This window comes from Macaca nemestrina, chromosome 1, assembly GCF_043159975.1.
Source record: "Macaca nemestrina isolate mMacNem1 chromosome 1, mMacNem.hap1, whole genome shotgun sequence".
NCBI classification, from domain to species: domain Eukaryota; kingdom Metazoa; phylum Chordata; class Mammalia; order Primates; family Cercopithecidae; genus Macaca; species Macaca nemestrina.
This window is the reverse complement of record NC_092125.1, coordinates 125,597,224-125,623,707: the sequence shown is the minus strand read 5'-3', so window position 1 is coordinate 125,623,707 and position 26,484 is coordinate 125,597,224. Positions and strand designations below refer to the sequence as shown.

The 26,484-nt window shown below is 37.5% G+C and overlaps 1 protein-coding gene across 6 annotated transcripts in view; it reads right to left on the bottom strand.

The window, feature by feature from the left end:
- The window catches only part of LOC105489209 (vav guanine nucleotide exchange factor 3), a 398,407-nt gene that overhangs the window by 189,063 nt on the left and 182,860 nt on the right, over positions 1-26,484 (bottom strand). For all 6 annotated transcript variants that reach the window (XM_011753898.2, XM_011753897.2, XM_071069536.1 and 3 more), the window contains 8 exons: positions 20,286-20,344; positions 18,130-18,195; positions 13,544-13,652; positions 11,421-11,513; positions 9,216-9,284; positions 7,232-7,335; positions 5,833-5,932; positions 1,285-1,380 (listed from right to left, as the gene is read on the bottom strand). In XM_011753898.2, the coding sequence (XP_011752200.1) occupies positions 1,285-1,380; positions 5,833-5,932; positions 7,232-7,335; positions 9,216-9,284; positions 11,421-11,513; positions 13,544-13,652; positions 18,130-18,195; positions 20,286-20,344 (696 nt within the window). The remainder of the gene's footprint in view (positions 1-1,284; positions 1,381-5,832; positions 5,933-7,231; positions 7,336-9,215; positions 9,285-11,420; positions 11,514-13,543; positions 13,653-18,129; positions 18,196-20,285; positions 20,345-26,484) is intronic.

Below are 26,484 nucleotides of genomic sequence, written 5' to 3'. Positions count from 1 at the left end.
ATTTGTTCAACAAATTTCTAGACAACAAATAAATTTTACTCCATAGAATTTTGAGAGGGAAGAACATTTCTAGAATTTTTATCTATGTGTAGAATCCAAAATAAAACTTTTCCTATTTTAAAAAGTCATCATGGAACTAAACATACTCTTAAAATTGTAAATATAAAACCACCCAAGGGAAATTAGGGGGAAAAGTTTACTGAATTTCAAAAAAGTATGGTTGTATTTTATACTTTTATGAGTCTGTGTAAAACCCTGTAAGGACCAAAATAGGTATTTTCTAAAAGCTGTACCTTCTAAAATCTTCAATCGATACTTGACTACACCAAAGTTACAAAATAAATTATTATCTTATTTTGGACACATTTTTAGTTCCAGGATGCCTTGGAAACTGATTGCCTGAGTCGTCCTTATTATTTTTTCATAAAATCCAATTTGATTAAGTTGCCTTGAGTTTAGGTCTCATAAATGTTTTAATGCATTTTTAAGGAATAATCAGGGTTTGAATTTTTCTGATTTCTCAGTAGAACAAAAATAGAGATGACTAATAATTTTGCAGCTACAGTTCAAGAAATTTAATATACAAGATATACAAAGCACAGGCAACACAAAATTGTATTTCACATACAGGTAGTAGATCTTTTTAAAATGACATTTCACAAGCATCAGCAGAGTTGACAGACTAATACAGTAAGACATTTCTTTGGAGCAGAACTAATGAGTCTCCTGGTATAGCTATCAAATTAAATTTATAAGACTCTCCACCCTCATTAGAAGACTAACCGTGGAAACCATAGCTTTGTGGGTTATAACAAGAATCACTTCAAAATAAATGTAGTCTTATTATAATTTAGTATAGTAGAAAGCAATATGGAATGTGACACAATTCTCTTTAGCTGTTATAAGGCAAAAGTTCTAATATGATTAATCTGCCAAAATTCAAGTGCACTGCAATATTGAGATGCTCATAAATGAATACTGATAACTATAGAAGACTTAGTTGAAAAAATATTTTTATTTGTTTTGACTTGTTTTTAATTATTTTCTAGCCAGTCCTGTTTTAAAGACACAAAATATGATTTATGGCAGCTACTGAATCATCTTTGTTAAAAGGAAGAAAAAATGTCCAGCTGTTCTGTTATTTCCCACTTAACTATAATAATAATTCAAAATGTTAAGGGTATTGGGCCCAACACATGGAATATCTGCAATGTAGTTGATGCTTCGTTAATATCTTGTTGAGTGAATAAATGGACAATAAACAAACTGTTTTAAGTTACATACCTGGAGGAGAAGGTGGTACTTTAAAACACGTTGCATAGGAACCACAAGCAAGTCTCGAAGAGTAAATTTCCCATTATTTGCTCTTTTGGAACATTCCTAATGAAATGTTTTTAAAAACACTTTGTTAGAGAGTCATAAACATTAAAAGATGCAAAGGCCATAAGCAGAACAGTTATTCTACAGTAAATGAGTGTGTCTGTTTCCTTAACAATCCTTCTCTGTAAATAACAGAAAGTATCTTCAATTTAAAACAAAATCTTGTAGTATTTTAACTCCAAATATGAATCAAATAGAACTATTTTGTGTACGAAAATTATTTTCTCAGCCGGGCGTGGTGGCTCATGCCTGTAATCCCAGCACTTTAGGAGGCCAAGGTGGGCGGATCACAAGGTCAGGAGATCGAGACCATCCTGGCTAATATGGTGAAACCTCATCTCTACTGAAAATGCAAAAACAAAATTAGCCGGTCATGGTGACGGGTGCCTGCAGTCCCAGCTACTCAGGAGGCTGAGGCGGGAGAAAGGCGTGAACCCGGGAGGGAGAGCTTGCAGTGAACCAAGATGGCACCACTGCACTCCAGCCTGGGTAACGAAGTGAGACTCCGTCACAAAAAAAAAGAAAAAGAAAAAAGAAAATCATTTTCTCTAGTGCAAAATCATGGCCTCCCAGTGTCTTCTTCAGTTTATCTTTATTGCTGTACCTCCCACCAATTTCCCCCAGTGGACTTACAGAACAGGCATCAAGAACACATCCCTACTCATCAAAACTGTCATTAGTCTTCCCACTCTCATGCCTTGGTTTATTCAGTTCCCTCAACTATGATGTGCTTTGTCCAGCCTCCAGCAAAATGCATCTTCCTGTTTAAGAACTATAATCCTAGGCCTTTCATAACAATTACAATCAAAATCGTGTGTACTCTCTGTCGTGTGGGTCTTTTAATTATTATCATATGTAATATCTACCCCAACATAATTTGTGCTGTATGTCCCTAAGAATGTAGTATTTGCTTAATAAGTATTTTACTGAACTGAATGAAATGGAATATTTGACTTTAAAACTTTGCTCAAGTATAAACCTACTACGAAACTCCAAGATTTAGAAGACTCAGATTGTATTTATTTTAATTTCACCCTCTTCTTTGCTAAAGGTTTATTTTAAAATAGTATTGACTGGTTTGCTCTTTTGATAATAACTATGACTTTGAAAAAATTACTTTGACATGTCAAAGAATTCACTTAAAACCAAGATTTGGCAACTGTTGGCTGTGTGACTTTAGACAAGTCACTTTTCTGATTTTACCGTTTCCCACATAACTGGTGTTCTTCAAAAAAAACAAAGGGCCATACAAATATTATTATTAGTGAGCAACTTCATAAGTCCAAAATCCTCACACAATTGTACTCTGTGTTCTCTCTTTCTCTAAGATGAGAGGGACATCTGTGTCCCTGATGTCCTCTCTTTCCCTAAGATGAGCACTGACTGCAAAAACTACGTATTTAGAGTCCCAGAATATGGTCATTGGGCAAAACTTTGACAACAACTCTGAAAGAAGGAAGAACAACATTCAAACAAGACTGAGAATATAATGGAGATGCGATTGACAACTTGCTGACTCCTATCTGGAAGCACAATTTTATATCTTTATTTTAAGAAAAACTGCTTTAATGTTGCCCTATTAGGAAGTATGTGTATGAGTTGTAAAATTTAACTTTATCATCAATTGTACAAGGACCTTTCCAGTTCAGAGATGGAGCTGTGCTTTAAAAAATACACTTTTGCTCATACGTTTGTTTCTTCTTTGCCCACACTTAGTTTTTCTGGCACGTGGAATGATATATTATCAGGAGCTCCAAAACAAACACCATTAACTCTAATGATCAGTGACTAATCAGGCAAAATGAACTGGGGACACATCCTGACATGTTAGCTGTGTCATCAATTACTGCAGTTCATTAGAAGGATAACTATTTCAACCGGTTTCTTACTTCTACAGATCACAGAGAGCTCTGGATCAAGGATCTCAAACAGGAAGTTAAATTGTTAATATTACTGTAATGAGTGGATCTTATCTCCTCAACTGCATTTTAAGGCCCTTGGAATTAAGGTGTAGCTTATATTTCTTATGTTATGCCATCCCAACACAGTGTTAGGAACAGAAATATACATTTAGAATTCACTGTATTATGGAAATTAGTGTCCAAATGTTGAAGGAAAAAAATGAGTTCCTTTACATTCTAAGTTACAGGCTCAGGAAGTAAAGAAACCAACATTGCTGGCATTAGCTACACCTGGGAGATAGAGACTGAAGTGTAAAATGCTTATTCGTGTTGAAAGTAAATAATGGCTAGAAAGAATCCTTCCAAAACATCCAGTCACTTGCTTAGCCTCAATTCAATTGTAAAGGAAAATAAAATGGGGTAGGATGAGCCAGGCTTACAGGGCAAGATAAAGAGATTCATCGCCCTTCACCCCATGTTACCTTGGTTCCAAAGTAGAGAAGAAAAAGACAAAAAAATCAACAAGAACAAAAATAACCACAAAACAGAAGACACAAAGAAGACAGAGAGACACCAAGAATAAGGCAGTTTTCCTTCTATCATGCTGGGGCTTGTGGCGGGCAGCTCCAACTGAGCATTTGTTGAAGTGTTAACATTAAGTATCCGACTTAATACTTCCAAATCAGGACTATGGTTAGAAGTGGGAGCTTTCAAGCTGAGGAAAGGACAGCAGGGGCAAGTCACCCTGTGCCTTTCAGACTCAGCCTGATGTCCTTTCTTTCCCTAAGATGAGCACTGACTGCAAAAACTACATATTTAGAGTCCCAGAGTACGGTCATTGGGCAAAACTTTGACAACAACTCTGAAAGAAGGAAGAACAACATTCAAACAAGACTGAGAATATAATGGAGATGTGATTGACAACTTGCTGACTCCTATCTGGAAGCACAATTTTATATTTTTATTTTAAGAAAAACTGCTTTAATGTTGCCCTATTAGGAAGTATGTGTATGAGTTGTAAAATGTAATTTTATCATCATATTTTTAGTCACTGGTTCACAGCTCTACACTTAGTAGGCTCTATTCTCCAAAGAGGAGCAGGAAGTCTTTGCACCAACAATGTTACAAGGATGATATTTAGTGGTGACTCAAACTACCTCCAGTCTTAAAGTCAACATAACGAAGGAATATTAAGATATAAAGCAAAAAGATCATGTATCTAGTACAGTTATTTGGTAGCCTGTTAACGTGAAAACTGTCTAAGCAATAGTTTCCCTTTGTGGGAGTTGTGGGCTATGAAATCATGCCAGAGAGGCAAAACAATGAAGGGCTTCTGATTTGAAAATCACCTGCCCCGTCCCCCCTGACCTCAGTGCTACACTGAACAAAGAATAGGAAAAGGGACATTAAAGAGGCAAATAAGCCACACACTGTTATTTAAGAGCTCACTATATATCTCTACCTGAAATTTAATGAAATTCAAATACATGGATAATACAACAACTAAATTCAAATACATGGATAATACAGTAACTGATATAACAAACATTCTTCAAAAGTTCTTTGAAAGCATGAACTCCTCGAACTCCTCTTCAGAAAAAAAAAAAAAAAAAACATGACTTAACATAGGTTTCTAGACTTATATTCTATTGTGATCATGCACTCTTGATTATACTGGCCTACGTGCCATTTCTCAAACTTCCCCAACTATTCTGGTCAAGACATACCAATTGTTCGGGAATGCTCTCCATAGAATCTCATCTGTCAAAGCTCATCCCATTCTTTGGTGACCTATCTCAAATGCTGCCTCTTCAGATGAATCCTCTACAGTCTTCCACACTGAAGTGGGTAGATTCAGTCTCACAGAGCCCTATTGTACAGGGCTTATCACATGTTATTTAATCCTATCATATTTGTGTTTGTCTTCTCTTCCTTCTTGTGGGCAATATCCATGCCCTTTTAATACATCTGACTCTAAATGTCATATTTTTAGTGAACACCTTTTTAATTTTGTTGTTTTTGATACAGGGTCTTGCTTTGCCACCCAGGCTGGAGTGCAATGGTGCAATCATAGCTCACTGCAGCTTCAAACTCTTGGGCTCAAGTGATCCTCCTGCCTCAACTTCTCAGGTAGCTAGGACTACAGGCATGAGCCACCCCGCCCAGCTAACTAGTAAACATTTTAAATCTACATATACGTTATCTAACCTGTCTTACTCGTCCTGTACTTCCTACCGTCTATGCAAGTTACAATCTCTCTGAACTTCTGCTTTCTCATAAGATGAGAAAATTAATTGTACCTATCTCACAGAGTCAGAAGGACCTAATGAGATAATGCACGTAAAACATAGGACCATAAATGTTAGATTTTTACGACTGTTACTATTACTACCATATTACTATTTTATAGAGCGATTTAAATATTTTATAAAATTGACATGAAAATGTATTTAAAACAATGGGAAATGTACTGCTGCACTGATCATAAAGAGAAATACATTGCTTTTAGGTTTATTTTGCTTTATATCATAAACAAAAAATAAATAGGCACCTCTAATTTCAGTTTGACATCTTCTTTTGTCTTAGAAATGTAGTCTAAACTAGAGATGGCCGACTCTACTCCACTGCAGTACTGCCCGTAAATAACTAATCTGAAAGGGAAAAAGAGAAGAAATCTGTAAGACAAAAAACAAGAAGGAACTGGAGGGGGAAACAAGCAGAATTTTCATCTCTTTAAAACCATAGTTAGGGATAACCAAAATAGCAGTAAAAATTATTTTTAATACATATCACATACATAGTCCTAGAATGAGGGTCACTCATTTTTATAGTAATGGAATTTTTAGTTCCAACTTTGAGATTAATTCTATGTACATTTTTATAGCAGGTAGAATTTACAAACTGGCTTGATGACTGTTAATGTTATTTGAGTAGACATAAATGAATTCCAAAAACAAAATTAAAAATTTCTGTTAAAGCTCTTACTAGAAATAAACTTCATCTCTAAACACTCAGAAAGTTTTATTTTCTATTACAATTTTATGCCAATCAGTACATACAACTCCTTCATTATTAAACCTCCTACTCCTTGCTACTTTTTAATTAAGGAACATAAATCATCTGAAGAGAGGAAAATGAGAGACCGGAACTGTGCTGGACAGAAGGTAACTCATATCACATGGAATCTGACCCACTTCAGGGAACGTATCTCTGTAGTAATACAAATATTTTGCAAAGAGGTCAGTTGGTTTATTGTTTCTCTTAACTCTCCACTGGAAAAAAAAAAACACTACTAATAAGATATGAATATTTATCGAAGACTTGATGCAAAGCAATTCATTAGCCACTTCTTAGTACTAGGAAATACATTGCTTGATTTGAAAAGAGAGATAATTATATTTTAAGCAAAATTTCTTGATACTCCAATTCATATAGGTTGTCAGGAGATTTTTTTTTAACTTAGAAAGGGAAACCGACTCTGTGAATCTAATATTCTGAAATAGAGTGTCATAAAATACTAGAGTTGGAAGAAAAGTGGAAGAAGCATTAGGTACCAGCTAATCTATCTCCAGTGTTTACAGATGGGGACATAGAGGCTCAGAGAGTTAAAATGACTTACTGAAGATTACATTGCTCAGTAATGATAAAGTCTATAAAAGAACCTTAGTCTTTTGATTTACAATGCAAAAAAATAAGCACCATACTAGGTCCTTTCTTCCCCCCTTTCTTCTTTTTTCTTTTTAAATTACATATATAGAACTCAAACTACTACTCCCCTCAAACTAAACTCTCTTTGAGAGTTACTACTCAAAGTAACTCTCCCATGTTCTAATTACTGTTCAGGTAGTAGTGTAATCAACAGTAGTAATAGCTATTTGTTAGCTATTTTAATACTAATCCTCACTATAATTACAAACTAAGATCCACAAAACTTAAACTTCAAAAGTTACCTTTCCTTGTAGTTAATAAAAACTTGGTACAAGTTATGGTCATTTTTATTTACAATGGAATCATGAATCTCTTGCATTAGGTTCCGATGCAGTTTTACAAGTTCCTAAAAAAACAAAACAATGTGAAAGGAAAGTAGGAAACACAACCAAAAAATACAGCCCAAACCCAGAATCCCTTTTGTCGCTAAATTTGCCACTTGGGATATGCTGAATGCTTTCAATATATAAAACTGCTTCCACCAATAAAGAGGGAAAAGGAGAGTGGAGAGAGAAAGGGGGAGTAAGGGGAGGAAGCAGAGGGAGAGGACAGGGTAGAAGAGGAGGAGGGAGAGCAGGGGATGGAAGGGAGAAAAAAGAAGGAAGATAAGAGGAAAGCAGAGGAGAGGGAGGAGAAGAGAGAGAGACAGGCCATGTAGATGGGAAACAGCAATTTCATATCTCACTTGAAATGTCAGTGTCCTGTGAAAAAAGACATTATCTCACTAGTTATTAAAGGATAATTTATTCCTTGTGTAAAAATATGTATAGCTTATTTTTGTTTTATAATCACTGTAAATTTTTAAATAAAACTGTCCAAGTGCCTAATGTTTTATCGACAGTAAAAAATAATGACTCATGTCCTTGTGACACAGAAATGTAGATTTGTACTTTGGTCAATTAGTGGTGTCCTGGTGCTAAGCTAACAATAATCAGACTAAATTACTTGAAACCAGACAACTAATGGCATAAATAAGGAGCAAATAAATTGTATTCGACAGTTTACTGGAGCAACTCAAAATGTCAGAATTTCACATTTTTCCCGATAAGCAACTAATTTTCAGTCAGGCAGTAAATACATGTCATAGCCAGGATATGAGGCAACTTGAACTAGGTGCCAATTTTCCCATTATCTCATCCTGTGTACCTTGGAGCACGCATTGACTCCACAGCATGTTCTTTCCTTAGTGGGGTAGAAAGTAAACATGAAGATGTGGGCTCTAAGTTATAAAGACCATACTGAAGTGGTTCAAGATCCTTATCTTCCCCAAATGTGCAGTTTATTTAGTGCTAAACCTTCATCAGATATTGTACATGTTATAAATCAACAAGAATGTCTTTCATTCGGCCAAAATCGGGATAAGGATGACATGCCATTGCTTACCAACTGCTACTGAGCAACACAGAACACAACAGAATCAAAATATAAAGAACTGCTCAGGTAACACAAGCAGGTCTGTGCGTAAAAGCTTAAATACATGTATCAGTGTATGTGGACGCACGTGCATGGGGGTGGGGGTGTATAAACCAAAGCAAGTCCTAGAGGTCTGAGAACTTGAATCTTGCCTAGCATTACCTCACTTGGCATAGCATTTAGCTTGCTTCTAGATTTCTGGGCAAATATCCTTTTAAGATTGTAAGGTTCTGGTAAGGTGCCCTGAAACTTACATAATGTAAACAAAAAAAATCTCCTCAAATTTTACAACTAAAATAGTCTGGTAAATCATAAGGAAGTAGTCTATTTCAGATATGGGAGTTACATTTGATACAACTGGAAGTAGAAAGCACCAAATAGTAGAGGCCAAAGATGTGGAGGAATGGAGGAAAGTAGGGGAAACTGATATGGTGAGGACATCATCTACAAGACAAGGTCTGAGGGGCTGGAAGAGCAACAGAGCTCCACAGGGAAGTGTGGGGATGGAAGGGGACCCCGGATTAGTTTAGACTACCTCCTCATGACAAACAGTTAAGAATAACACATGAAAGTTATTTTTCCATTTGTGTTCTTCACACGTGTTGACTGACTTTTGGTTGAAGACAGGATACATCAGTTATTTCAAGAAATAAGGATATAAAAACAGGAAAAACAAATAAAGAAATAAGTAAATAAATAGGGCCAATATTCTTAAAGACTACAAGAGTGTTAAAAAAGGGATCTGGAACCCCCTAAGGAAATGAGGATTTTATTGAAGTACACCACAGTTTTAGCTAGCATATTTTTACTTACAGGAATGTTCATGAATACCGAATCAAATTCTGCTGCTGTCAGAAATCTTTTTAGTGGTGCCATGAAATACTACCAGGAAAGAAGAAGAAAACAGTAATTAAGTATAGCTTGTCCTAATCTATATATAATAGTTTTTCGTCAACCACAAATATTTTTTGAAAGTCAATTGTTGATCAGCATTATAAACACCAAAATTGTAGAAACTATTTTCTCTAACTTAAAGACTTCACACTTGAATAGATATATAAAGACACGAATACAAGCTAATATTAATACATTTAAAGTATAAAACAAAATGGTTTAGACAACAAATGCTTCCAAAAGGAAGGAAGAAAAGAACACTATTGTCTGAGTTGGCAAACAATGGCAACATTTTGGAGATGTATATGAAGACTTACACAGTAATATCTCCCTAATGTTTTGTGGAGATTCTAGATCGCTGAGGTCAATAATCTATGTGTGCAATTTATGAATTATTCCTCAAGAATTTTAGTTTCTGGCCTACCGTATCTCTTTCATTCTCGGCATTCTCAGTATCTGTGCAGAGGATCCTTCCAGTACTGGTCTCTCAGTTCCTTGACCACAAATAATCTTGTGCTCCACTCTAGCTCAAATCCTAAACCTTATAGCCATACTCACAGGCCTTGTCATTATCAACAACTTCATATGCTCCATAGCACTAATTTCAAGGAACTGGGTCAGCCAGTCCTGTAACCGTCCCACCTCCATCATGTCCTCATTTCCCTCCTAATCCAGTTTATATTCCATGAATCAATTCCCTCTAAATCCTCTTTCTCTTCTTCCATTGCGCTTTTCTAGAAAAACAAACACCCTGATCAAGTCTAGCTTGCCACATATTTTGTGACTGTATCTAAGAAGTTAAGCATGGACATTACTGATTGTCTAATTTTAAATATGACCACAAAACTCAACTGGGCCTGTAATGCTACATAGCGCTACTACAGTTCCCTAGTCAATTTACTCTTCTACTCTTCTAAACAATGCTGGCATACCTTCACTTCTTTCCCTAACCTCTAAATGTGAGAGTCTGGAGAGGTGGCCTCAAATCTCTTCCCTAACATGCATTCACTAGGGTGATCTCACTTAGTCCCAGGGCCTTAATGCCATTGTGTGATGATAATGGCCCGGTCTATACGTCAATTCAATCTTTCCCCTTAATGCCAGATTCATATACCTAACACCTTTCTCAACGAATTCCATTCAAAGTCTAATAGGTATCACAAATTTCATAGGTTGCAACAGACTCCTGATTCCCAAGCCTGTTCTTCCTCATCTGTATAATCTTCACCATTCATGCAGTTGCTCATGCCAAAACCTACCAGTCATCCTTGACTCCTCTCTTTTTTTCACATCCTTTACTTAATTCATCATCCAATCCAGTTGGCTCTATGTTTAAAATTTACTCAGAATCTGACCACCCATACCACCATTTCTGTCATCTTGATTAACACAATTTTCTTCTAATTCTTCTCCTAGTTACCACTCTTGCCTCACAAGAGCCAGAATGAGAGGTTAAAGACTTAAATCACTTAAAAGACTTAAATCATGTGACTCCTGCTTACAACACTTTCCAATGTCCCTGCATGGCCTGGTGGCCCACCGGCTCTCCCACCTCATGCTCAGTCCCCTTGCCTTGCTCTGCTCCAGTCACACTGGACTGCTGTTGTCCTTGAAGCACGTGCTGAACACTTTCCAATCAGAGGGCCTCTCTCGCAGGAATTATCTTCATTGGCATATGTACACAGCTTACACCCTCAGTTCACTTAGCTGCCTGCTTAATCTTGTCACAGAGGGCTTCTGCACCCACTCTTTATAAAATGCCACCAGCCCTCCCCAACATCACTCTCTATCTTATACTCCCACCTTATTTTTCTTCAGAAAACTTATGACCATCTGGCATATTTATTTGCTTACATTCTAAACCCTCCCATGGAAAAAAGTGTCAAGAGAATCAGAATATTTTTGTATTTATTACTATATCCTTAGTCCCTGAAACAGTGCCATTCAGGTACTAAGACATCCATAAATAGTTGTAAAATGAGTAGATCTGCTTTGAGATCTTTAAATACAAAGTTCTCCTAAAAATTATAATACACATACACACATTCAGAAGAAACAGTGAGTCTAACACATTAGCTATATCAGGCAGTATTTGGGCATCAAAAATAATACCTGATGACTTACTTTTTCTATTGACTCCAAAGTTTCTGTATATTTTTCTTCTGTCTGCTTAATTTCTGCTAGACAACAACTTCGTATATCATTTTCTGGACATTTCTGCAGTTAGAATTATCAAAATAAAGTAATTTAATAAAATCATACATTAACCTATCAGGAAGGAGAGATCAAAAGCATTGCTGACTTTCTTAAACTTTCCTTTCTAATAAAACACATAATTGAAAGACATCTAACTGCATTTGTGAGGTAGCTTTGCTGTTTTTATAAAAATGTTGAACAATGTAAATGAAAAAGATTTAGATGATTAAAAAATAAGCTTCTGAATGTGGACACTCTCTTTAAGTTAAAACATCTTTTATTAAAATGTTCATAAAGTTGGAAACACCATAAATGGTGTATGATTGTTCCCTTAATGTACAGCACACTTAACAAATGCTATAGAAATAACTGCAAAAACAATAAAAAGGGTATTTGGTAAAGTAAGTAAAGACCTTCAAATATTTTTTCCAACATTAACATCTTACCGCTTGACTTTTTAACTAAGTATTTAACATTGGAAGTCGTAGAGCACAACACTAAAATCAAAGATTCTGGAGTCTGATGGAATTGGGTTCAATACCAGTTTTGTTGTTAGCTTTTCTTTTCTTTTCTTTTCTTTTTTTTTTTTTTTTTTTTGAGGCGGAGTCTTGCTGTGTTGCCCAGGTTGGAGTACAATGATGCCATCTCTGTTCACTGCAAGCTCCACCTCCCGGGTTCGCTCCATTCTCCTGCCTCAGCCTCCTGAGTGGCTGGGACTACAGGTGTCCGCCATCACACCTGGCTAATTTTTTGTATTTTTTAGTAGAGACAAGGTTTCACCGTGTTAGCCAGGATGGTCTTGATCTTCTGACCTCGTGATCTGCCCACCTCGCCCTCCCAGAGTGGTGGGATTACAGGTGTGAGCCACCGCGCCCGGCCTGTTGTTAGCTTTTCTAACTGTGAATGAATCACTAAATTTCTCTGACTCCATTTTCTTATCTGGGAAACAGAGAGAATCACAGCGCCAACCCCAAGGAATGGTAAATGAGATAAACAGTGTAAAGCGCTTAGCACTTTTCCAAGTACGCAAGAAGAGTCCTGTCCATCTAAATTATTATCACTGTTCACCCCATCAACTGAGGACTGCCCTTGGGGGAGACAGTGAAGAATGCGCTGGCACTCAATGCAGTTAACAATTATAGGAGGCACACATGATATTCAGTCACCTAAAAATGTTCTGAAAATGCTGCCACAGATGAGCTGTCAGCCTATGAGATGGTTAAACCACACTTTCATTTTATTTCCCAAACATAGGCAGGTAACTTGTTTCCATTCCACAGAAGCTACTGGACAACCCACCAGCCTTTTATTAAAAGTAGGAACATAGAGCTAAGCACATTCATCAAAGCACTGCAGAAACAAAAATTACCAAGCAGCTGGTAAAGAAAAGTCTTTAATATACAAGAAAAATTTATTAAGAACCTAAGCAACTGACTTTTATTTTGTTGTTTCAAATTGTAAATGAGAAAATAATCCAAAGTAATCCTTTCTGAATGTTCTGGATATATTAATGGCAGATAAGGTTTTGAGGGCTCATATTGGCTACGATGATATCTGAAACTAAATTTATAAATGAGTAGGAAAGCCAGGAGACTTATCATGAAACAAAAGAAAAATGGTACCTCGTATTAACACTTACCAAATGTGAAGAAATACTCTTTAATATATATTTTATCTTATATCAAATTTAAAGGGAAAAATTTACCTGTGTTGTAAGAAATTTACTTTTATAAGGGCATAATTTCATGATTCCCTAAAATTCTATTCTACTACCACCCTGCCATTATTTAGCTGGGTGGCACTTCATTTCTCTCTCAGACTTTGTTTCCTTACTAGCAAAATGAAAAGATTAGACCAAAGATTCCCTATGGTTGTTTTGAACCCTGAAAGGCCATGCATATGTCTGCAAATGCAGTAACAAGTCATAATTACATAGTTATAAGCAAGCAAAGGTTAAAAAAATCCCAGCAGAGGTTACATCAATGATTATGTTAATTAGTCTTTCCTAATAAAATATTCAGAGTAACATTAAAAACAAGTAAAAGTCCTACGGGTTGATGTGCTTCCTCTGCCTTCATTAAGTCCTCATAGACTTCTCCACCTTCATCTTCCCCATAAACACAGTCATAGAGATCTTCCTCATCTTCCACAAGGGTTTCACTACAACAAAGGATATGATATAAGGTCATTTTCTATTATGCAGTAAATGCAAGAGCTACAAATAGCCTACTGGATTTTAGTAGAAAATCCAGAAAGGAAATAAAATGGAATTAGTGGGAAGAGTTCAAAAGGTTTACATTACAACTCTGTCCCTCTTAACAAGTAAAATGATAAGCAACTCGAGAATCTAACAATGAGGCCAGTGGCGGCTACCATTTACTGGGTAGTTACAATGTATAAGCACAAAAATAATTACTCACATATATTATCTTACATAATTCATCCAACATTAATTATCAGGTATGCATTATTATTTAATCCATTAAAGAGATGAGGAAGTTGAAAGACCAAAAGGCTATTTGACTTTAAAAATAACCCAGGTAGTCACCAGCAGATCCAATATGTAAAACCGAGTCTCTCTTAACTCTGAGTGTTTTACCCACTCTATCATACTGCCTCCCACTTTTTGTATTTCAAGACCTTAGTTTCATCAACTGTATTAAAGGGTATAATATGGAGAAGATAGGAGAGTTACATTGTATCTAATATGTCATAAGTGGTCTTATAAAAGCATGTTACTGCAGTGTTATAATCAGCATCTAATCCAGTGGTTTTCAAACCATGCTCTTTCAAGCCCATTCAGAGGAAACCCACCAGTCCCCCCATCAACCAGACCCTTCCTCTATCTGTTTTATATCTCAGAGCCATAACTAAGGTAACAGACAGACATAGGATACTGGAGCAACCAGACTTGGTGAACACTGAGAATAAGGGGAGAGAGAAGGAACAAAGAGGAACGAACTTTCTACTTTGGGACACTAGGAAGATGGTCAGCCATATTGGCAGTGACATAATTTCCATACTGAGGGGTTTAGGCAGGCAATCTGGCCAGAGAACACTAGGGCAGGTAAATCGGTTTGCACATTCTCTGTACCACATCAGAGGAGGAAGGTCTGGTGAGTTCATGAGGGAGCTAAGATATAAAATGATGAAAAAACAGCTTCTGCATTGGAGGGGATCCTGTTCTGAAGAAAAATAGACTGAAATTCATTTATCTGGCACTCCTAATCCCAGCACTCCTGCTTCTGATCCCTAATATCGCCAGCCCTGCAAAAAAAGTCAACCTTGCTGAAGCCCTACATTTGACTACTTCCCATGACAGTAAAGGAATGAATCATAAATTCACACAGACTTTTCTCTATTTTTGTTGTTGTTGTTGTTGTTGCTGTTGTTGTTGTTGGGGGAGGGGCGTGACAGAGTCTCACTCTGTTGCCCAGGCTGGAGTACAGTGGCGCAGTCTCGGCTCACTGCAGGCTCTGCCTCCTGGGTCCCGGCGATTCTTCTGCCTCAGCCTCCTCGGTAGCTGGAATTACAGGCACACGCCATCATGCCCAGCTAATTTTTGTATTTTTAGCAGAGACGGGATTTCACCATGTTGGCCAGGGTCTTGAACTCCTGACCTCAGGTGATCTGCCCACCTCAGTCTCCCAAAATCTTAGGATTACAGGCGTGAGCCACCGCACCTGGCCGACTTTTCTCTGTTTTAAGACCTGTAAGAATGACATGCATGTCTGAGTGCATGCGTGCATCCAAGTGCACAACTGCAAACACACACACAAGACTGGTCTAGAACTGTTTGGCTTTTGTTATTCAATCCTATACTAAAGCTGCTTTTCTTGCTAATAGCTTAGTCAACAATTTCTGATTTCTGAGCCAGGAAAGAAAAAAGCTGTGATATTTTTCAAATGGTCAATAAATCAGCAACAATCGACATTAGCTTTCCTGTCTTAGGGCCACCTACATACGGGCATGTCTGGCACCCTGACACTAAAAGGACACTGTACAGTGTGGTCATTACCTGCCCTCTCCACTCCACCATGTGGCTTTCTCTCCAACTTAGGAAACAATGATTGCCTCCACAGTAGGGACCAGACCAGTATTTATTCCAAGGGCTTCCACTTGGGTGATTTCAGTCCCAAAAGTTAGAGTTAAGTATATTTACCCATAGAAATTGTAACAAAGCTGAGAATAAAAATCAAGCTGTCATGGCAAACTCAAAACCAAGCATTTCTACGGATAATACATTTGCTCTTTTTTTTTTTTTTTTTTTTTTATAACCCTACTTTGCCTTTTATCCTAGAACTTTGGGAGGCCAAGGTAGGTAGATTGCTTGAGCCCAGGAGTTGGAGAACAGTCTGGACATATTAAATAAATAATTTTTTTAAATCCTGCAAATACATTTGGACCTTCAGCCACCAAGTAGAAATTTAAAGCAGACTGCCTCTCACAGAGCAAGGGCTGGCATCTCAGAGCAGCCAATTCAGGAAACCAATTGGCATCTCAGGAAGCCAATTCAGTTTTCTCCAAATTTAGCTAGGAACGCATCCTCAATGGATTTATCCTGACATCAATTCTGCCTAAATAACATCAGTGAAAAGAACAATACAGGGAAGCTATAAAAATTTATAGGTGTAAGTCACCACTGGTATGGGTTAAAAAAGAATATTGGCTGGGTGTGGTGGTTCATGCCTGTAGTCCCAGCACATTAGGACACCGAGGCGGGTGGATCACCAGGTCAGGAGTTCGAGACCATCCTGGCTAACGTGGTGAAACTCCGTCTCGACTAAAAATTAAAAATTAGCTGGGCGCAGTGGCAGGCACCTGTCATCCTGGCTACTTGGGAGGCTGAGGAGGGAGAATCACTTGAACCCGGGAGGCAGAAGTTGCAGTGAGCTGAGATCATGCCACCACACTCTAGCCTGGGTGCCAGAGCAAGACTCTGTTACCAAATATGTGTGTGTGTGTGTGTGTGTGTGTGTGTGTGTGTGTGTATAGTATCACAGCACTAGAAATTAAACATTTTTCCTTAAACAATCTGAGTACATTATCAATAATCTTAGTCACTTTATGAAGACTACAACCAATTCAGTAAAACAACTGGCACTATCTTGCTTACTATTGGTGAGTTCTTAGAGATTTTAAGAGATAAGAAACTATTCTTAATAGATAATTAAAATATAAGACTGAAAGGTCACTCTGAAGACCACCTACCCTGGAAGGAGCTGCTGGCCATCCATCCGTGTGGCTGCAGTAGGCATGCTCACCCCCTCTGCTCTTCTACTAAAAGCTCTGAGAGGGGCAAGTCAGGGTGTACCTGGAAGTTGGGACTGTGACTAACAAACTCCGCTCTAGAATAAGAGGTGTCTGAGTTCAAATCCAAAGATTATAATTTACTAGCAATATTACCTTCAGCAAGTAACTAGACTTTTCAAAATTCAGTTTTCTCACTTTCAAACTGTGAAGATATAATAACAACCTAGTAATATTGTGGTATTACATAAGATAGTGCATATAACCTGGTTAGCATACAAATGGAAACTCAGTAAGCTCTTATTATTATTGCCAGGTAATCCCTGGCAAACAGTAGATGCTAGATGCAGTTTTGACTTGTTAATTTAGAAAACAAATACTTATTGAGTACCTACTATATGCCAGACACTGTGAAGTTCTAGGAATATAGCCATGAACAAAGCAAAGTCCCACACCTCACAAAACTTTACCTTCTAATGAGGAGACACAACAAATGAAGCAAACCAAGACTGTCTCAGGCATTCGCAAATGCTGTAAAAACACAGCAATGTGAGTTGGTGGTGGCAATTTTAGACAGGGTAGTCAGAGAAGGCCTCTCTGCAGAAAGAAATCTGAGCAAAGACTTGAATGCTGAGGGGTCAGTCAAATAGGCAGAAAGAATAGCAGGTGTAAAGGTCACAAAGCTAAGACAAGCCCAGTGTGTTGGGTGTATGAGGAAGGATCAATGAATGAATGGATGAAGTTCCATAGCATTTGAATCTGTTTTGGGGAATAATCTATTTCTTATTATGATTCCGTGCAAACATGCCTGATCTATGTCATCAGTTCCTTGAGGAGTAAGGATCACGCTTATATTTATTTGTAATCGGTACAAGTCACTCAATCAGCAGAAGATAATCGGCTGCAAGGACCTTTTGCCTCTCTTGACTATTAAATAATAAAGCCCAAAAGGATTCTCTGTTCAGAATAAACACCATCTACTAAAACATCCCGAATAGCTCCAACCCACACTTATCTCTCCCTTCCTTGAACTTGTAAGGCATGCACTGTGTGTCCCACAACTCCAGCAGCAGATTCTGTTTCTTTTAAACTGTTCCCTAATTGTCCAACTCCAATTTTATCTACTACTTCTGTTATAACTTTGAGAAACTTTGAAATTTTACTTCATTAGAGTAAGTTTCTTTATTCTTCATGCGGACACAAAACAGGAACTAAAGACCAGTTGAAGTACATTTTCTTGTAAAGCTTTCCATCGCCAGTTTAAGGTTAATCAGGAATTAAGCCACTTTTCCTCCTTCAGATAGCTTACTTCAACATCCACAGTTAAAACCCACAATGGACACATAAATTGGCAGTGGCTAAATTTTCCTCAAAATGTTCAACATACTCTATTAAATCAGGAAGGCCTTTGTAGACGTCTTCATCGTTAATGCTTTCTTCTGTTGGGAAGGGCCTAGGAAGTGGGGGAAAAAAAACGTGAGTCAATGAGCAACAATCAGGCTAAATATGTAAGTTGTCTGATGCCAAAATGGTCAGATCAGTCACCATGTCTACCAATGCCTAGGGCTTTCCCTAAAGTGCCTGCTCAGTGGCTGTGTCTGGGGTTCCCCGAGGGAGGCTGTAACACCTGCCACCTGAAATCATCTGAAGCAATTACAGCGGGTCACCACAGTCACATGTGCAGGGGGTCATAATAACGTGCTTATCTGATCTCCCACTTGCCACATACCTGCAGGGTCATCTCACCCACTGAAGCACCCCAAGTCAGACAACAAACAGCTGTCCATGTACCCTTGCCTTCAGCACCCTCTCTTTTCAGTTATGGGATCTGACAACAAATAATTTGGTAACAATCATCCTTCCATGGCTCCGTTCACTAGTGTAAATGAAAACTAGTGGAAGACAAAAACATTGTGCCCTTTACATATATGGTCATTGACCCTGACATTTCTGCTCAGACTTTAGGGTATTTAAGCTGTATTTTTTATTTTCATTTCTTAGACAAATGAGTCAACCAGACCTTGGGGAGAACAGAGTGTTTTCTTTGTTCCCTATTCAAGAAAATCACACTTTAATGTATCTCCTATTCCCACTGTGTGGCTTCCCTGTTTGCATCATGGTACTATGTCCTCTGTTCATAACACCGGTATACCGCCCTAATTTATGTCTAACAAATCACAGGAAGTATACTGTGCCAAAAATTCTACTCTTTTCAGGCAGCCAGCGTATCACATGTTTCATTAAAACAAGAGGATCCATCAAAATAATAAATAAGCTTTAAATAATTACTAGTTATATTAAAAAGCAGAGTTTCACATTGACTTATGGATTAATTTAATACTGAAGACATTTGAGGAGACTAGGTTTTTCAAGTCAATCAGCGTGTGAGAAATGTAGTCTCAAAATCATTTTTTACAAATTAAGGCACATTCTACTATGCAAGTTCATCGTAGAAAATATAGAGAAAAATTAAAAAGGAGAAAAATCTTCTGACTTACATTTTTTCAGAGTTGAGAATACATAAAAATGTGATGCTTTTAAAAAATGTTTACATATAATAACATAAAATACATATTCACATGGAAGGTATGAACGTACTGAAGAGCAAATTAGAAGGAGTTGAACACTTATCCAGCTGACAGACCACACACATAGAAAGCTGCCAAATTCATGGCCCATTTCTGAGAAAGGTCCGGTACCAGCAGGGCATCTTCCCTGAGCTCACTGTGCTTTGTAGCCAGTGCAGAGAATCCCGCTAAGTCTTGCTTGGACCCTCTCCCTTAGAATGTGAATGTGAGCTGGACCCAGAAAAATGACTGTGATGGCTAGAGACAGAAATATGGAGCACTGCATAAAGAAGGTAAAAAACAAATCCATTCCATTTCCATGAATCCTGGCTGTGTAGAGACTATTTTTCCTTATTTCCTCATGTTACTTATACAATACATCTTCACTGACTGATCTAACTTAAGTATGTAATATCTGAAACAGAAAAGGCTCAACACAACATACACATCTATATTTTTATGCTTATCAACTGCATAATACTCCATTGCAAGGAGATGCCATACTATATTTAACCAATTTACGTCCAGGTTTTTAATTTACTACTGAACTTTCAATACACATTCTTGTACACATGTTTTATACTTGTCTGATTATTTCTTAAACTCCTAAAAGCTATGAGTTATTATGTTCTACTCCATAGGAAAAAACAAATTACAACATCTTTTAAAATATTTATTTACTTAAGCATTTGTGTCTACTTCAATGAATCATATGTACAGAAATGTTAGAGGAAAGTTAAAAAAAAAAAAAAAAAAAAGAACCACACCAGTGACAGTCACCTGTGAATTTAGAACAATGTTTAGCCAATGCGTTATTCAATTAATTTCAAATGTGTACGGGATACTTAATACCAGGCACTCTTCATGAATGAGACATAGTACCTGTGTGCAAGGTGCTTCACAAATAGTAACCATTTAATAATGAATCATTATACTGAACTCAGTGGGACACATGAACAATGAAAACAGAGCTTACCTGATTCCTGTGGCCAAAGCTATAGGTGTTCGAGAAAGTCGTGATAATGTTTCTATAACCTGAGAAAAGAGGAAAATACTAATTAGACATGTAGTTCAGAAAAGATAAGATTTCTTTTTCCAAAACTTTTTCAATCTAATATTAACCATAGCAGCAGAAACATAAATTTGCAGATGTCAAAGACGTCCAGAATGAGAAGGGCAGTGATTGGGAAGTATAAACATCTAGATTATAATTTTGTTCCTTTCTTTATTACTTTAAGCAGATTACTAACCCATTTGAGTTCCAGATTCTTTATGAGTATAACACAAAGTTAGCCTGGGTGACCCCAAGCAACTTCTCTCTCTACTTTTACAGAATCTGAAAGATTCTGGAAAGCTGTATTCTCCAGTATAGTACCCACTAACCACATGAGGCTATTTAAATTAATTTAAATTTTAAAAACAAAAATCCCAGTTCTGCAGTTGCACTAGCCACATTTTAAGCGTTCAGTAGCCACACACATGTGGGCCACTGTAATGAACTACACAGTGATAAAAAATTTCCATCATCACAGAAAGTTCTGTTGGACAGTCCTGCTATATAGCAAAGCAGGTGAGAGTGTGGGTGGGCTCTTGGGCCAGACCACCTGAGTCTAAATTCTCAGTTTACCATTTATTGGCCAGGTACCTTTGGGCAAAATACTTAACTTCTCTGAGCTTTTGTTTCATCATCTAGGTAATGCCTACAATAATAGGTAGATTATTAACAATCACTACATTATCGTGAGGATTCAATAAGCTAGCACGTAAACTATTTAAATAGTAGCTATTCTGTTTAATCACCAACTTTAAGGAAATTGCCTTAATTTAATTCTGAGTGTTTTCAGAAAAAGTTTTCTAAATTAACCTTAATTCTGCTTCAAAGATTCCTTATAAAGATCTTCAGTACCTAAACCTAAATGTTAAATGTGCCCTGCTAGCAACTTCACCCTTCCTTCAATCTTTTGTCCTAAGATTGTCTCTTTCAAAGACTTAGTGAGAAAGCCATTTATCTAAAATGTATTTTTCTCATCAAGTTTGTTCTTGTTTATTTCTTTTTTGAGACAGAGTCTCACTCTGTTGCCCAGGCTGGAGTACAGTGGTGCCATCTTGGCTCACTACAACCTCTGCCTCCCAGGTTCAAGCGATTGTCATGCCTCAGCCTCTCTAGTAGCTGGGATTACAGGCACACATGACCATGCCTGGCCAATGTTCGTATTTTTAGTAGAGATGGGGTTTCACTATGTTGGCCAGGCTGATCTCGGACACCTGGCCTCAAGTGATCCACCTGCCTTGGCCTCCCAAAGTGCTGGGATTACAGGTGTGAGCCACCATGCCTGGCCATAAAGTCTATTTTTAAGATAATAGATATAATGCATCCTAACTCTCAAAATTTTAACAAACAAAACTTAAAGAGGTTCTACCATAAGGCTTATTCAGAACGATAGTAAAAAACGAGAAAAGGCAAAAATCTGTTTCCAAATTAAGGTAATCTAATTCCTTACTTCAGAGACAGGAACATAAAAATGAAGTCTCCAGCACTCTGTAGAAGGTTCATGAGAGTACTAGCCACACATACACTTATATCTCACCCACTTCAGGAAGTGGTACCATATATATATGGTTGTAGTTAGAAACTCCTGGCTTTGGAGTAAGAATACTTGGAACCCTGACTCACGAGTTTTCAGCTATGCTCACCTTTACAAGCCTTTGTAAAATGCAGACAATAGCTAACTGCTTCATGGAGTCACAGAAATAATTAAATGCAATCATGCCCATCATATGCTTAACTCAGTAAATGTGAATTTTTATTACCATGTAAAATAAAGTTATTATACAAAGATAATACTTAATTGAATTACATATAGATGATAATGTATTGCATTCTTAAAAACTGCAAAAAGGGTACATTTTAAATGTTCTTATTACAATAAAAAATATGTGATGTAATGCATATGTTCATTAGCTCCAGTTAACCATTCCACAATGTATACATATTTCAAACCAACATGTTACACAAGATCAAAACATACAATTTTTATTTGTTAATTTTTTAAAAAATTAAGAAAATTTGTTACACAAACAAAACAGAAGGGAGCAACACTCTTTAGGATGGTTCCAAAGGGTTCGAAAGAAGCAAAGGACATGGTGACTAGATGAGCTAATTTACAGACCCCAAAATTCTATATTCTAACTCTAGCCCCCTGCTGTGACACTAGAAAAAGAAAAGGGAAATACAATTGAAACCCTTCATGCAGTTTCTTCCTGGTTAACTATGTTGAACATCTAATGTCAAAACATACACAACCAATCAGATAAAACTTGATATCCCTTAATTCCCCATAATAAAGACAAAGCATTGTCAGTGAGTTCGTAAATTCAGAAGATCAAGAATGAATACTAACACATTTATCAAAATTCGCTAATTCAAAATAAAAATAGTTGCTTGCTAAAATACCAAGATTATTCACTATTAGGCAAAAAGTCTAACTTTGGGGAGGTTCTGGAATAATCAGTACAGTATCCAGACCCTTGAATTAACTACATTGCTTTACTTTAGCATACATCTTATCCTAATATATCACTATTAGAAAGCTATGGGGTGAAATCTGCCTCTGATTTTAGTTTACACTGTGATCCCAGCATATATCACTACTTAATAACAAGAAAAATAGCAATAGCAGTACTACAGCTATGTCTTTTATTATTACTATTCTATTACATATTTTATATAGCAATGCATTTTACTCCTTAGGGATATTTTCTACAATAACTACGATGTATCTACAAAATTAGAATGCATTTTCTATTCCTTTTCCCCCACCAACAACCAGAACAATAACAACCCCTCCCCTACACACCGCCTCTCTCAGAAAATTATAGCTTGATTTTTTTCATGAGTGTCCACTAGAGGGAGCCAGATGATAGTCTATTAGTTTAGCCCTGAATGTGTTTTATAAGGACAAACATTTCTGAAAATCAACAAACTGAGACCAACTCCCATTTTCTGCTTAACAGGGGTTATTTATTACTATTCACTAATAGAGAAATAACAAATATACAAATTCAGCAGATAAGGAGGAATGGAAAGACAGCATGCAGTATATCCTAAAGTGAGTCTGAGAACTGGCACTCAGTTTTGGGTCTATCCTATCGTACATTGAGTCCATCCGTTAACTCTACATTTAGCCAAAGCAAATAAAGACTGTTTAGTCAATGTGGTGTTTTTAGAACAATGTGTATTCTATAAAGGCGGAGAGTATCCGGATCTGGAATAGACAAGTATACAAACTAATGCCAGATTCTTAAATCCTCTTTGTGGGGATTCTGACTTGTCATTGGAAACACCCATTCAAGAACCTTTACAAAAGAAAACATATCTAAGGACACTAAGAAGACTATTTTCCTGCAATGTATTAATTTCTAACTTGTTACCACAAAACAATAGGAAATTCTGAGGTACATTAACTCCCAGAAACAGACATAGCTAGTAAGAATATCTGGAAGTCAATAGGCCAACAATCAACTAGAGGAAATCCATGTCATGAATTTTCTTTCTTTCCCTTTGTCTATCCCTTGGTGAGTAAGAAGAGTGGCAGCTGTCAAGAAATGAAAATGATCCTGGATAACACAAATAAGAGCTATTTTGTGAGGCAGGTGGGAAAGGTAGACAAAGGGCTCTGCAAACCTGTGTTAGAAGGGTGGCTTACATTCCAGAAGCTAGGAAGGACCATTGAGAAAGTGTGGGAAGGACAATCACAGGGTCAAAACTGCATTTTTAAAGTAAAGTGAAGGGTAGACGGGGGTAAGAGGACATAGGGAACAGACAAGGGGCCAGGAGACCAACCGAGGGGGCTGTCTCAGCCATCCAAGTGAGAAGTGAGGCACTGGAACCAAGATGGCTACAGGAGAGACAGGCAAGTAGTGGAAAGGAGAGGAGCGTTCAGGAATAGTAGCTGACGCTGTGTGAGGGCTAAAGGAAGAAGAACCCAGGATGACCTGGGCAAGCTGTTAAGGCTCTGGAGGTGGCCACCCCCAAGGTCGCCTACCGGGAAAGCCTCCAGGATGCTTGCGAGCGAGAAGCCTTTGTTCTCTCTGTGTCTTCTACATGGTGGACACGTACCATCCTGAACCAAGTAAGGCCACCCACTCCTCCAGGGAGCCTTCTCCGGCCCCTGGTCTGTGTCCCATTTGTGTCCCTATAGGACCCCGGACATAACTCTGCTGTAGCATCTATCACCTCATTTGAAATGAAAATTTATTGGCTTTTAAAAATATTTCAGGCCAGGCTTGGTGGCTCACACCTGTAATCCCAGTACTTTGGGAGGCTGAGGCAGTTGGCTCATGAGGTCAGGAGATTGAGACCATCCTGGTTAACACGGTGAAACCTCGTTTCTACTAAAAATACAAAAAAAAAAAAAATTAGCCGGGCATGGTGGTGGGCACCTGTAGTCCCAACTACTTGGGAGGTTGAGGCAGAAGAATGGTGTGAACCCGGGAGGCGGAGCTTGCAGTGAGCCAAGATTGTGCCACTGCACTCCAGCCTGGGCGACAGAGCGAGACTCTGTCTCAAAGAAAAAAAAAATTATTTTTCAAAGGAATACATGTTTACTTTGTCAGACTGAAATAACACAGTAATACATAAAATATGCCCCTCCACACAACTCCTCTCTCTTCTGCCTAAACAGGACCACAGCTAAAAATCTGGTGTGACTCTGGCATAATTTTTCTTTTTTCCTTTGCTTTATTAAGTGATGTATTCCTACTATACAGATTTTTCTATAGCATGCTTTTGTCATTAACAATAAAGCAGAGTCATGTCATATGTATACATCTACTTTATTCATTTTAGTGCTATGTAACATTTCAGTGTATATAAATAGCAATGATTTAGCCATTCTCTTGCCAATGAGCTTTTTCAACATTTTTTCTGCAAAATCTGCAATTATTTTTCTTGCCAAAGATCTTTTCAATTACGTGCAGGTATTGCTGTATGAAAGACTTTTAAATGACTAGGACCAAAGGCATGATATTCAATATATTTACATAAATATTGCTTCAATATGAAAAATATATGCATAAATTTAGACACCCCTGAAGAGTATATAAAAACATAAGCCGTGCCAGTGATCTGTTCGTTGGTCTTTCAATCTGACAATGGAAAATTCCTTAAGGGCAGGAAAATAAAAGTGATTCTTCACTGTTGTATTTCCATCACCTAGTTCACAGCCAGGCTCACAGCAACCACTTAACACAAAAAAATATTTCTGGCTCAAACAAATAAAAGAGTAATACCTTGCTAAATTGTTTTAAAGATTAGGGATAATAGGTGTCCAGATATGTAAAGGGTTCAACCTGGCACAAGTGGGGAATGAATAAATAATTGAAGAATCCATTGTGAAAATTAAACATTAAATATGAGAAAGTGTTGTTTATTTACTCAAACCGAGAGCCAACAAACATACTGACATGTTCCCCTATGAAACATTTTCAACCAATGATGATTTTTATTTTGTTTAAGCTCTTTATTTTTATCGTCCCTTAGTCAATTTAAAAACCACAAAATAAAACAGTTTTTGAAGACAGAATGGTGATACTGTACACTGATAAAACTACCCATTTTAAACTATTCTCTTCATGAGACATTCCGGCAAATGTCCACTCTGCCTCTCTAGCATATCAGTGCTGTTGATGTTACTGTAATTAAAATAAGTCATCTATGCAGGAGCAGTATGTTATAGCTACTTTTAAGGTCCTGCGTTAAGAAAGCTACAGCCATAGTAACCAGAGGAAGCCATGAGACCAACATGCAGGTCTGCCAAAAAGTTGCTAATCAATTATGGATTTATCTTCTTGAGTTCTCTATTCTGAAGTTTCACCTCTTAACCCAAACCAGACCCAAATGGAAAGGCTGGGTTCAATAACAACAACCTGGGTTCAGAAGGAATTCCGAGGGAAAAGGTACTTGCAGGGAGGTGGGCTCTGCAAGGGCAATCACGCAGCTGCATGCTTGAGCCCCAAATGCAAGATGAGCTTAGGGGTTCAAGAAGGGGTCCACAGCACCACATCCCTACAGCATTAGGTCGCCATCTAGCAGCAGAGGCTCAAGGCACAGATGCTGCATCCTGGTTCCTGAAGGCTCAGAGCAAGTACCCTGTGGGGTTGTGGAGAAAAACTTG